The sequence below is a fragment of the Struthio camelus genome, chromosome 7, assembly GCF_040807025.1.
Source record: "Struthio camelus isolate bStrCam1 chromosome 7, bStrCam1.hap1, whole genome shotgun sequence".
NCBI lineage: Eukaryota > Metazoa > Chordata > Aves > Struthioniformes > Struthionidae > Struthio > Struthio camelus.
This window is the reverse complement of record NC_090948.1, coordinates 26387520-26400555: the sequence shown is the minus strand read 5'-3', so window position 1 is coordinate 26400555 and position 13036 is coordinate 26387520. Positions and strand designations below refer to the sequence as shown.

The 13036-nt window shown below is 40.0% G+C and overlaps 1 protein-coding gene across 3 annotated transcripts in view; it reads right to left on the bottom strand.

Moving 5' to 3' along the window:
- Positions 1-12790, bottom strand: part of LRMDA (leucine rich melanocyte differentiation associated) — a 692873-nt gene extending 680083 nt beyond the window's left edge. For 2 of the 3 annotated variants that reach the window (XM_068950502.1, XM_068950506.1), the window contains exons 1-2: positions 12625-12744; positions 7910-8010 (exon numbers count right to left, since the gene is read on the bottom strand). In XM_068950502.1, the coding sequence (XP_068806603.1) occupies positions 7910-8010; positions 12625-12654 (131 nt within the window). In that variant the 5' untranslated portion in view covers positions 12655-12744. Of the gene's footprint in view, positions 1-7909; positions 8011-12624 lie in introns of all 3 variants that reach the window. The other variant, XM_068950500.1, reaches the window with a different exon arrangement.
- Between the last annotated feature and the right edge of the window lie 246 nt (positions 12791-13036).

Below are 13036 nucleotides of genomic sequence, written 5' to 3'. Positions count from 1 at the left end.
AACCACTACCCCATACTTCAATCCTCTTCACCTCAGTGCAAAAGAAACAGGAATGAGAGCCATAAGACAGAATGATTTCAAAACACAAGCAGGTATTTGTAAACAATACTTTCTCCTGTAGAAAATCTGCAACTGCTAGTTGCAAGAAAAAGCAGCAAGTAAGGTAAATCAATTAGCTTGCTAATTTCTTCCCCACATTTATTTAGCTCTGCACTGTATTTGTCGTAATTGACTATAATTATGTTAATTACTAACTCCAGCATAATTACTATATTTATTGTCACTGAGCACTCTGTGTACCCAAAGCAAAGCTGGCATTTGTCGGGCATCAAAAAAATAAATAAATAAAACCCCACAAACTGTCGGGAGGGATTTCTCTGAAAACTGGCTGATATACCTTCAGCAAATGAAAGGGCAAAAGAGATTTCATGCAATACTAGTTTGAAAGCATCGGTTCATTAAGGATATTAATTTTCTGATAACTACACATTTAAGCATGACACACTGGAGCAGTATCTACAGGATTTAGCAATTATTAATGCGTGACAGTTTCAAATGCTAAGTGAATCAATTAAACAGCAGCATTCACAATTTGAGAAGAGATAACTGCTTCATAACTGCCTAAGACTACAATTTTCACATGACAAAAAAGGGCCATTCAGGCTCCTTCAAAACCTGACAGGTCAAGAAAGAAGTTTGAAACAAAAGCACCTTATAACCATCATCTCTCCTCTTTACTTGTCAGATCAACTTTGCTAGTGTCTCCGCTGAAATGGCATCACCATGCCAGCTGCCACAAGGTGATTTTTCATGTCTTGTCAAAGAAATCTTTTATTCTATTTGCTCTGCATTAACATGTTACATTTATTGATCAAGCCCTTTCTGCAGCCACAGCAGGGCACTGTGCTCTTATGCCTAAGGGGGCTTTGATGTCCTGGTGACATTCTAGACCGAATAATGCACATACTAAATGGATTTAATGCAGAAATGTGTTTGTGCATGACAGCTACATTAATAACAGCCCCTCATACTGATAAATATGCAATTGCTACGATTAAGAGTTACCCAATTATGGTGAAAATATTTTTCTACCTTATAAATAAAACCATCAAAAAGTTTTAACAATAGTGCATTTTCTTTAACAGTTTAAAATGCTACAAAGATCAGTCTAAAGGCTTTTCAAAAATGTGTCATGCTTTGTTTTGAATTCTGGCTTTTATTTCCATCTCTCTTTTGTTGTTCATCTCCCTGTTCTGCATGTCTTACTGCTTGCACAAATGACTGGGAAGGTGGCAAGAAAAAAAAAAGTCAAACCCAGAAGCCTCTCTCTTTCACGCACTCAACTCCCCAAGAGGAACACACCCTGCAAAACAAGCCCGGTTTCAAGCTGCCACTTGTGCACACTCCCAGGCAAGAAAACAGTAGACAAAAGATAGAAACAAACAAATCTCTAACCCACAGAGAGGATACGACAAAATCTCAGCCCCACAGAAGACAGGGAGGAATATTCTAGACTAAGATTAAGTTCTAGGGGATATTTTCCTTCACACACCCGCTTAATCGGACAGTGGAAAATATGCACAAGCACACACTGTGCAGATTATTCATGCTTCTAGCAGAAATAATCTGCACCCTAGAGAGAGAAAAGAGATATCTGTATCTCTGTGAGCACGATTATTGGAGTAATCCTCCCTCATTGGCCAAGATTAAAGATTGCCTCTCCCTTTTACCTCATACTTTAAACCTAGAAGAAGTCTCAGTAAGAAAAAGGGAAATAGTTCACGTGTTTAAAAATACTGAGTGCAAAATTAGAAGATGGACTTATCAGTGAATCAAACAGTAGATATTATTTATAAAAGCACACAGTTATTTCTACAGTAACGCTGACATTTGTTATTCAGGCACTGCAGTCCATTTAGCCTTTAGCACAGAAGGAGAAATTTAGCACAAAAAGTTACCTAGGACAAATAATCTTTGAATAGTTTTTTTACCTCTCTGTACAAGGTAGCAAGATGTATCTAACAGATGTTATCTTTGTGTTTCATCCAAATCTCTTCTCCCTCCCTCCCTCACTTCCTTCCTGATCATTCCTTTCTTCTTCCACCAGTAAGTATTACTACCTTTTTTCAATGCAATCTCTAACTTCCAGTGATCAATAATAACTGTCCATTCCCCTTTGAAATCCTTTTCAGTAAAGCTTCCCAGCAGCCCTAACACTGAGAAATCACATTCAGTGATTTTCCTTCCCATACTCTATTCTTTCATGAAATGCGAACTGGCGAACGCTTTCCAGGTACTATAATTGTGGCCTTTATGGTACTCTTCTACCAGTAAAGGTTCATCAGATGCAGTTGCCATGACAGACTCATAAGCAGATTTTAAAAACAAAACATCCTTGCTGCTGAAACATGGCCTACTTAAAACATAAGGTATAAATAATTCATTTATAAAATAGCTGAAAATCACTACCAATATCAATTCGAAATAGCTGTTACAACTCAGGCCATTTTACTACTCAGGACCACACCAGCAGAGCTGCAGAATCACCGTGCAATTTAGATTGGAAGCTACATCGAGAGGTCATCTAGTCCCTGCTCAAAAAAGGGCTAACTTCAGAGTTAGATTAGGCTGCCTGAGCCTTTGTCCAGTTGAGATTTAAATATCACCAAGGATGGAGAGTCCACAGCCTCTCTGGGACCTGTCCCAGTGCTTAACCTCTGTCATCATGAAGTTTTTCTTTACATGTAGTTGGAATCCCCTTGCTGTAACTTGTGATGACTGCCCCTCATCCTTTCGCTGTGAGCTCTGACAAGAGCTTGGCTCCCTCTTCTTCACAACCCCCCAACAGCCCCAAAAGGAAACAAAACAAATTAGAAACCACTTAAACAAAATCTGTAAAGAAAATAGCAATGAGGAGAAATAACTCACAGGTGGACTATAGTGATTTGGAGCTGAAGGATTTCTCTGCCCCAGAGGTGTACACAGGAGACAAAATACAGTAGCATCACATCTTGCTGATTATAACTAGAACACTTTCAAATAAACCTGACTTTTTTCCCTTTTTTTCCCCCTCACACAGCAATTTCCTATTACACTTCCTCTTTCCCAATCTCCCTATAAAAAGTTCCCTTTTGCTGTTCACTCTTCTATCTTTCCTTTCCTTCTTGGGGAAGTCAGAGGAGAGGCAGGGGTGAATCCCTATTATAACTGGTAACAGTCACTTTGCTTTGGATGCCAGAAGAGAAACAGTTGGAGTCATGCATCACTCCGGTTAATTAAAGATAGCGAATAATTCTTGGAGAGAGGCAAACAAGAAATACAAGAATTCTTTTAAAGAACAACTTTTTGTGAGTGTTTAATCAAGCACAGTTACTAAACTTGAAACATCTGATGCAAAAAAAAATTAAGTGGGTACCTAGGCCCCCATTTTTATTTAACAAAAAGGAAGGGGTTCTAGCCTGGGAAAAACTGCAAAAATCAGAAACATTTGGTGAAAAACATGCATTTTCTCTCTATTTAATTGCCACTATAAAAATATCAGATGACAAAATCACCCCCCAGATTTAGTTCTTCAGTTCTGTGTACACTCACATCACATCCAAAAAGAAAAATGGAAGAAATCTAAGTAATAACAACACCACACATGAGAACACTGGATTTTTTTCATATCCCTTCTTAGGGGGTGGGGAAGATGTGCCGGAACAGTCATTAATTAGAAGATATCCCTAAAGCAGTCTTAAATTAAGATTAGCTGATCTGAGGTTCTAGTAATTCTTAGAATTATTGTCTAAATATAAATCAACACACCAAGTTAAAAAAGTACTCCTTGGTTTGTATATCACAACAAGCTAATATTATTCAGAAATACATATGACAGCACGTGGAAAGATAGTATTATGGGACAAGTTTGGCAGAAGATGTATATTTAAAATAGGTCATAAAATAGAGCATGTTTGACTAATCTTTTCCCAATTTACCACTACAAAGCATTACAAGTCTTCCCACCCCTTTTGCAGTATACCAGGACCAGCCTCTGAAAACACACTATACTTGTTTTGTGGAAAGCCTTAAAAAGCCAAATAACTTACCTGGCTCTATCCTGATGTTTGCCGTGAAGTTATCCGCATTATCGTGGTATCAGAACCAGTACAATTTATTGAAGTAAATTGTTCAGTCAAACAAAACATTACACATAACATTCATCATATCAGTTGTTTAAGAAAGTTTTGTGATATTTGTGTTATACAGTAGAGGTGCAACTTTCTGATAAGAGTCTCTTAATTGCACAAATGTGTGTGTGTGTGCATGCACAGTAAAGACTTCAAGTCTGTAACTTCACAGGATTTCCACTTCTGAAAGGACAGCACTTTCTTGCAAAAAGCGCTGCAAACTGATCAAAAAGCAACTTCTTAACATTGAGTAAGCAAAAAAAAAAAAAAAAAAAGGGGAGGGGGGAACACATTACTATGACGATGATGAGATAGCTCCCTGCAGGCAACATAGCAATGTTAGGTACCATAACTGCAAACACTGTGGCTCAAAAAAAAAAAAAAAAAAAAAAAGCTTTCCTCTACATTCTGTTTTTTTTTTAATTCTCTTATTGTAATTGTTCGGCTGTCAGAAACGTTATTGATATCTTTATGTAACAAAATACGTTGTCTGCTACAGGAGGATGACTCCTTCTCAAATACATTTGGCAATAGCATACTGGCAGGGGATAGGACACAGAAACCCTATATGAGAAACTCAACAAGAAAAAAAAAAGTTGAAAAGTACTTATTTCCTACTTGATATTGAGAACACCTGACCATTAAATATTTCATTCAAATACTCATTCTAAAAGATTAGTGACTACTGAAAAAAAAATTTTTGCAAGGAAAACACACATACTCTAACAATTAATCAGAAAATAATAAAAACTAGCATCTTTACTACAGATAATTTTTCTCCCCTTTCCTTCAGTCAAATTGTCATTATCCAGCTCAGAATTCTTTTATATTAATGTAGCACTTCTTTCTACAGATTAATTTCCTTTTCCAAAAACAGTGGAGCAGCTTCACAAATGGAATTTGGTACCCACACCCAGATAACCTATAAACTCACTCCTTTGCTGGCTAGACTTTACAGCCACAGTTCAGGGGAAGATAAGCACACAAAGTTTTGCAGGTGACACTTCATGCACCATAAGCAACAGCTTCAAGAGACTGTGTGTCCCCTGCTAATCTGCACATCCGCACTGCAAGAACAGTACTATATATGCCTCTGCTTCTTAGAGTTTGGAGTACTTCTGCCCCAGAAAAAGAAGCCATAGCTGACTACATTTTTTAAGATTATAATATACTTTTTATTCTATAAGTAAAATTAAATGACTATTGGAAATGAAGTAGTGAGTGGGGAGCAGAGATGACCATAAGCTAAATCAAGTTATAGATCTGATTCTCAAGCATACCAAAAGCCTACAGAATACCACTGACTTCAGCTAGAGATGAAGATACTCAACAATTCTAAATTGTCTAATCTTACAGTTCTCATCCAACTTCAGTTATCTCAGGCAGAATTCACTGAAAATACTTTATCCACAAAATGAAGCCGTATCAAGTGTTTTAGCTAACAAATCCATTTCCTCCATTTCCTTCCCAGTCTCTAAATGCTATGCTCAAATGCTACAGTTGATACGCTCATTTCTAGAACTATTCAAACTTTCCATTGAATAAATTACAATAGTTTGAGAGCCACATTCACTAACAGTTGCTCCTACACCTTCTCTCCATATCATAGAAATGATATCATAGAAATCCCAAAGCAGACATTAAAAGCTACTACATATTAGGCCCCTACTAAAAGGATGACTAAGTGCCTTACTGTAAATATATTATTGCTCACAAAACATATTATTTTACCTTTATTTATCCTTATTATATATCCTTATATATCCTTTATGTTTTATCTTCTTCATCCTTATTATGAGATGACCCTTGATCTTCACTCAACATATGCCTTAAATAACAGATGTCAATGTTTTCTAAAAAGTCAAACTCCTTTTTAAAGAGGGATTTTATGTTTAAAGTTTTTTTAATCCAGTGAAAACAATGGAGTCTAAATTAAGCTATGAAATTTAAGCAGTCACTGAAACAAATCAAGAAAATTCATCACCACACTACAGTATTGTCAGATTTTTCCAGCAATGGCATTTGTTTAAAGAAGATGACAAAGACCTTATTGTTTAGATATACTTCAACAGGTGCCTATGATATTCCTTCTATATTCACCTCCACTTAAGGCAACGCCATCTATTCTATATCTCAGCTGACTCTCACTATAACAAGCGAGCATAGTGCTTATATGTAAGTGCACATTAGTCTGAACAGTTACTGTACAATGAAACACTTCATTTTTAATGTCTATATGCAGCTATCTGAAAGGCTAGCACTTTCTCTCACCTTTCCACACACGAGATTTTAACATCCATTTTTCTTCAAATCCCTATAAAACCAAATGACATCCTCACCAAAAAGCAGGTCAAGTGACAGTGTTTTAGGAAGGAAAGAAGGTATGAAAATAATACACCATCAATTATTCACTCATTAAGCTCTTCATGAAAACACGGACAGACGACTTCAGAAAACTTTTATAGTAGTAATTTACATCTAGATTGGATTTTAATACTGTAAAACAAAATGAAGTCAGAGGATCTGCTCTCCAAATCATGCATTAAATGAAAAAAACAGCTCTTTTTCCAGAGCTAGTTCCTTCAGAAGTGTAAGCAAAGAGCATTCCTGTTGACAACACGTTAAATCTGAATACACACAAAGAACCTGAATTATTGATAAAATGAAAAAAAGCCAATTCAACTCCCCCCCAGCAAATTTCTCTCTTCCGATTACAAATTCTATAGTTGCAGAGTCATCGACCAGATATATAAAATGATGGCAATCCACAGACTGTTTAGTGCCTGCTTTGCTCTGTTACCTCTTGCATACAGGAATTAGTCTTTCAGAGTTGACAGTGGCTCAGAATAGCAGTTATTATGAGTGTTACTCAAGTTAAAACCAGTGGTTGCTCTCTCCTAGGAGAACAAGACACTAGGATACTACTTTTACGCAACTCCCTCCTTACAAGTACGCTTCGGCCTTACTCTCAATGAGGTAAAAGGAAAACACAACAGTCTTCAGGCTTAGCACTAAAAAATTATGCATTTTCTTAAGCATTTTCTTACCTTTCTTTCTGCTGCCTTACTTACAGAGTTGCAAATCTCACAGGACATACTGCTGAACCTCACTAGGTTCTCATACAAAGGTTAAACCAAAAAGGATATTGACTAGAATTACTGTTCATAACTGATGAGAACATTATAGAATTCTAAATCAATCCATATATTAAAATAACTTAGAATTTATTTATAACTGTAACTGCAGTTAGCTGTCATACTTAACTACACAGCTGCCCAAAAGATAAAAATCATACAATAAAAACAATTCATCTGGGAGAAGACAATCAAAAACCATTCACAGTTATAACCAGAGATCTCCAAATAAAGTGGAGGGAGAGAAGCACACACTTACTTCTATCTCGGTTGAGAACAACTCACCGCTGAGCTCACTCTTCACTTCTCCAAGTAATAATGCGCTTATTTTCCATTTTAGCAGGAAGCAAACCATAAGCTTCTCATTGGACATCATCCATGTTAACACCACAAATTCTCAGACTCACCTGCTTCCTTGTGTTCCAAATGCACAGGAACAAGAGACAAGCGCTGTCTATAAAACAGTATCATCTGTCTTGTAACAACCAAATGTACCTGACATATACGCATGTTTCTACTTAGACAAAAGTTTTAAATATTGTATTTTTGGAGTTGGTGTCCCATGTTATTAATATCACACTTCAAAATCTATACATTGCCACATACCTTAACAAGTTGAAACTAAGATCTAGCCTTTTTGCCATATGTCCGTATTTTCTTCCCAGGAATTCTGGAATTTCTTCACAGTCTTGGCTAATGTAGGACACCTGAGAATTGGAAGTAAAAAGGGAATACTTCACAAGTGGATTAGTTACAGTTTCCTGTCCAGGTTCTTCCTCATTGATCCAATGACAGCATACAATATAATGAACATTCATTACAGCTTTAACTTACATCAGTTTTAACGTTATAAAATCTATCACAGTCTCATTTCTCTTTCAATACAATCAGCTTAATATTTATTACATCCATAGCCCTAGGTACAAAGTATTGGAATTCTCTCATTTCAAGTAAAAATAATTTGATCAAATATATCGCATTTCCTCCTTTTAGCAATTTATCATATTCCATTCTACCGTTAATACTTTGATCTAACATTACTTTGGAGGACTACTCTGATACGCTCCAGAAGATTTTTTTTTTTTTTTTCAAAAAATTAGAAGCCATTCAAAGGAGCTTCTGGTTTGCCTCTCAAGACACAAACCACCAAAACAAGAGGCATGAAAATTACCCCTGATCTATGAAACCAAGCATACAGTTTTGTTCAGACAGTGGCATACATATTTAAGATTCCTGGCTTCCATACCTATATTCAGGTCACACTTCTCTTTATAATTGAAATATTTGTGCATGTCTTTCCTCCCTTTCATATCCACCCATCTACCTCACCTTCAACAAACAGAGGGATAATTACTGGCAGCAAAAATGAAGAGACCACTCAGTTTTTTTATTTTAAGTCATGATGAAGGGACTGATGTTATTTCCTGAAAAAAACAAATAATGGGAAAGGTAATGTTTATGTATTCTTATTGCAGTATTGTCTTGGAGGTCTTTAGTTGAATTTCATCTAAGAACGCCCACAAAGTTTGCCAAACATATGTTATCATGAATTCTATATATCTATATTGCCTTGTCATTTCTGGGTTCAAAATGGGAATATAAACATTGATATTTCAGATTTTGAGCTGAAGGAATTCTTCCCTTAAAAGGCAACTTGTCAGTTAGCTGGATTACACCAACAATGTGTTAGACCACTATCTATGTTTAGATACTGCCATTATCTAAATATCTAATACAAAGACAATGTCAAGTTCATATCCCACTGGCCTACAAGATATTAGGTGAAAAATAAGCAAAAAATTTTCAGTTAAATTTTGTTTTGGTAGCATTTCACTTTCTGTTAAATAGAAACTCCTCTGCTGCCAGTATATACTTTTGCAAATCATCCGTCTCCTACACTCTTAAAATGATCGTAATCTGATAATGCACTATTGCATCCCATTTATTTCATTTTGCTTCATAACTTCAACAGATAAAGCTGACTACAGTGAAATAATTTTTACTTTGAATACATGAGAAGAAAACAGGTAGCTTGAAGTTCAGTGGAACCATTTCTTCCCTCTTCCTCTTTAAGGTATATCTGCTCTTGCAATAAATTCTTCTAACAGACATAGACACACCTTTAACAAATACAAGGACAAAAGGGAAAGGAACTGTTTTGGGTAGTTGATATCCTAAGGGTTTGGACATAGTGGAAACTGTTTTCCAGAATTCACTGAATTAAAAAAGAAAAATTACACAAATGCAAACACTCATACATACACACACATACACATATATTTTAGAGTTTTCATCCAAGAGGACTACACAGCATTTTACAAAATACATACAAGTAAATGAATGAGTGAAGTTCATTCTCCACTGAAAAGTCACTCTATTTAAAATAATGTTTGCAGACCCTTGGAAAGACCCCACATTAACATTAGACTAATACTTTGGATTAAGCATTAGCTCAGTAGAACATGTTCAACTTACTTAAATTGGATATGACTAAGATACAATGCCTATTAATCTTAATCAACTGATTGATCAACTACAAACATAGCAAGAGTGCAGACCACCACCTATGTCTTCACCCAGGGAAGAGGGGTGGAGAAGGAACAAGAAATTCTGACCTCCGTTTCCCACTGCTTCAGAAACTCACCTGGCCATAAACATTTTAGCTCCACAAGAACACAAGTTGAAGAATAAAGTTCATACAAACGTTTTTTGGAGCACACAGGAGGCAAACTACATAAAACGCCATAAAGCTTCAGCCAATGAACTGCTACAATATATAAATATGTTTGCACAACTGATACTAACATTACTCACAGATGTATTTGCAGGTGCAATACAGTATCATGCCCTTTTAATGCTGAGGCCTTGTGAAAGGAATTTCACTTGTACAAAGTCCACTTCAGCACATTCATAGTACAAGTATCTCTTTGAATTTAAAGCAAACAGATTTATTTTTCCACAAAATACATAAAGTGCATTTACTTCAGATCTCTGCATCTCATATACAAAAACTTGCTTCAGAGACCCAAGAACCCTTCACTATAACAGCATCAATGATTGCCTGGTTGGCAGCTATGCAATAAGCCTTTTTCAAATAAGCTTCCAATAGTATTACTCCCCTGCTCTTCTGCTTTTTAATCCCTCGGTAATGCTGATATAAAACAAGACTTCAGTAGCCCAGAGAAGAATAATGTTTCTCCATTTTTATTCTTGCAGTTCAAAATTACTTACCTGGAAAATAATAAAACATACAGAATCTGGTATTATTCCTTTCACATCTCTCAAATATCCTCAAAATGAGTATGAGCTTTCAAGTACGTATGGCTATCCAGATACGTCATCATAGACATGAGATCAGACATGCTTTGCCCAAGACTCCTCAGCCCTTTGGCTACAAGGCTTATCAGTAAGAGTAGATTTCTCAGATTTTTTTTTTTTATGTCAATCACATAACACCACATGGTACGTTCAGAAACTGAATGTAGATTTTTCCATTGCCTAATTCTCCAACTCAAATCTAATACAGGTTGGTAACAACTGGTGCCCTGTTCGATATCCCACAAAAACGTTCTGGAAGCATCCCACAAAGCCCAACATCAGTGCACTAGGGCATCTCAGATGTTCTTGCAAACATTTCAACAACTCAGGACAAAAAAAGTTGTCACATAATATTTGAAAATAACCTCATTCAATAGCAGTTGCATCTCTCTTCTGCTGTAGTTCTAGAGGATATTATCCATTTAATCTCTGTAATCATTTTACAATGATACTGCAATCTTAGTAACTCATAAAGTAGCATCTTTATTAAAGAACGTTGCCAAATAGGTCGTGTATGAATTTTAGATATTGCATATTCCCTTCCATTGAACAGAATTACATCTGGAGAATATTTCCAGTCAGTCGAGCATTATATTATACTGTAAGCCGTTAAAAGATGATATGTTAGGCACAAAGCCAAATTAAGAATATGCTGTACTTAAAGGGGCTCAACTCAGCCTCGAGGGAAGACAGAATGTTACACTCAGTGCCACAGTGTGCCACAGAGACCGCAAGAACTGTTTCCTGCGGCAGCTGCAAAATTAGCCAATTGCCTCCATATCACACACATATTTACATGAATTCCACGCAGAAATAGCGACCACATTAAAGAAACAATTAGATGGGTAGCACCCTTGTTTAATAGCAAACCGTTTGCAAAAAGAACACAAGCTTTATTTATTCTGTAGGAAAACAAACTTATGTTGCTAGTTTTAGTCACAGATCCAACAGTAACGACATCAATTCTTAGCCAGGAAGGGTTTCAGTAGCTAAATAAGCCACTGACAAAGGCCAAAGGGATTTATTTTATTTCCCAAGTTCTCTCCCTTAACCAAAACAAAGCATAGGTTTACTTTCAGGAGGAGCCACAATCAGCATATTTCAGTCCCTCTCCTTCAGTTTACGCACTCAGCCTACTCAAACCTGAGAGTGGCAGGGTCCAAGGGCAAGCTGAGGTTTATTTTGGAGCACTTCTCCCAGGCCTGCCAGGCCCCACATCACACGCTGATAGAAGCAGCAGGTCTTACACTGAACTGTTACAACTGCACTGCTCTCACAACAGAGCCTCCAGAATAAGTCTGTTGCATTTAACCGAACTGCAGCAGTAGAAAAAGTGATGGGGGGGAAACGCTATTATCCCTTAGCCCTCTGCTCTGTTATTTATCCATTATGAAGACCACAGTACGATACGGGGGTGGAGGAGGATAACCCCCCCCTCCCCAATACACACACAGACACACTCCCGCTCTCTTCATCCCTCAGCCGTACGCGGGCGTTTGAGCCCACCCCTAAGAGCTACCAAACTTTCCCATTGGAAGAGGGAAGGAGGTTTAGCGCCTCCTGGGCGCGCCGGCCGGCCCGCCGGCGCGGCCGCAGCGCACACCGCGGGGGCGCCTACAGTAACGCCGCGCTTCCAGCGCGCCGCTCGGCGCTCCGCCTTCGTCCCCGCGCCCGCGCCGCGGACCCTCCGCGCCCGCCGAGCGCGGAAACGCCCGCAGCCGCCCCGCGGCAGCCGCCCCGGGCCGGGGTCCCCGGGCAGCGCGTTGCGGCGCGTTGCGGCGCGTTGCGGCGCGGGCAGCGAGCACCCGGGCCGAGCGGCGGGGAGAGCGCGGGCGGCCCGCCGGAGGCGGCGGAGTTTCGGAGGCGCGACGGCGCGGGGCCGGGGGCGGGCCGGGGCGCGCCGGCCCGGGCGGACTGCCCCCGGCAGGTGGGGCCACCGGCGCGGCCGCGGAGCGGGGCCGCCGCTGCCGGGGCCCCGCGGGCAGCCGGAGCCGGACACTTACTTGGGCTCCGTTCACCACGACCCCCGCCATGGCTGCGGGCCGGGGGCTGCTCGGCGGCGCCCGCTCGGGGCTCCCAGCGCCGCCGCTTCCTCGCGGTAGTCAGCTGACGCGGGCGGAAGCGCGGCGCGGCCCGCCCGCTCCGCGCCCCCGGGCGCCGGGCTGCCCCGGCCGGGCGGGCGGGCGGCGGCGGCGGCGGCGCGGGGCTCCGCAGGGCGCGGGCCGGGCCGCGCTGAGGCCCTCGGCAGCGCCGGGCTACTTAGCCGGCTGGCAGGGCGACCGCTGTGCGGTCGGTCCCCGTCTTTGCGGGCAGGACCGCCGAGGCTGCGCCGCGAGGCGACGGCGACGGCCGCGGGCTCTGCCTCGCACGGGCCGACCCGGCCGCCGCGCCGGCTTTCCCCGCAGCGCGGTTCTC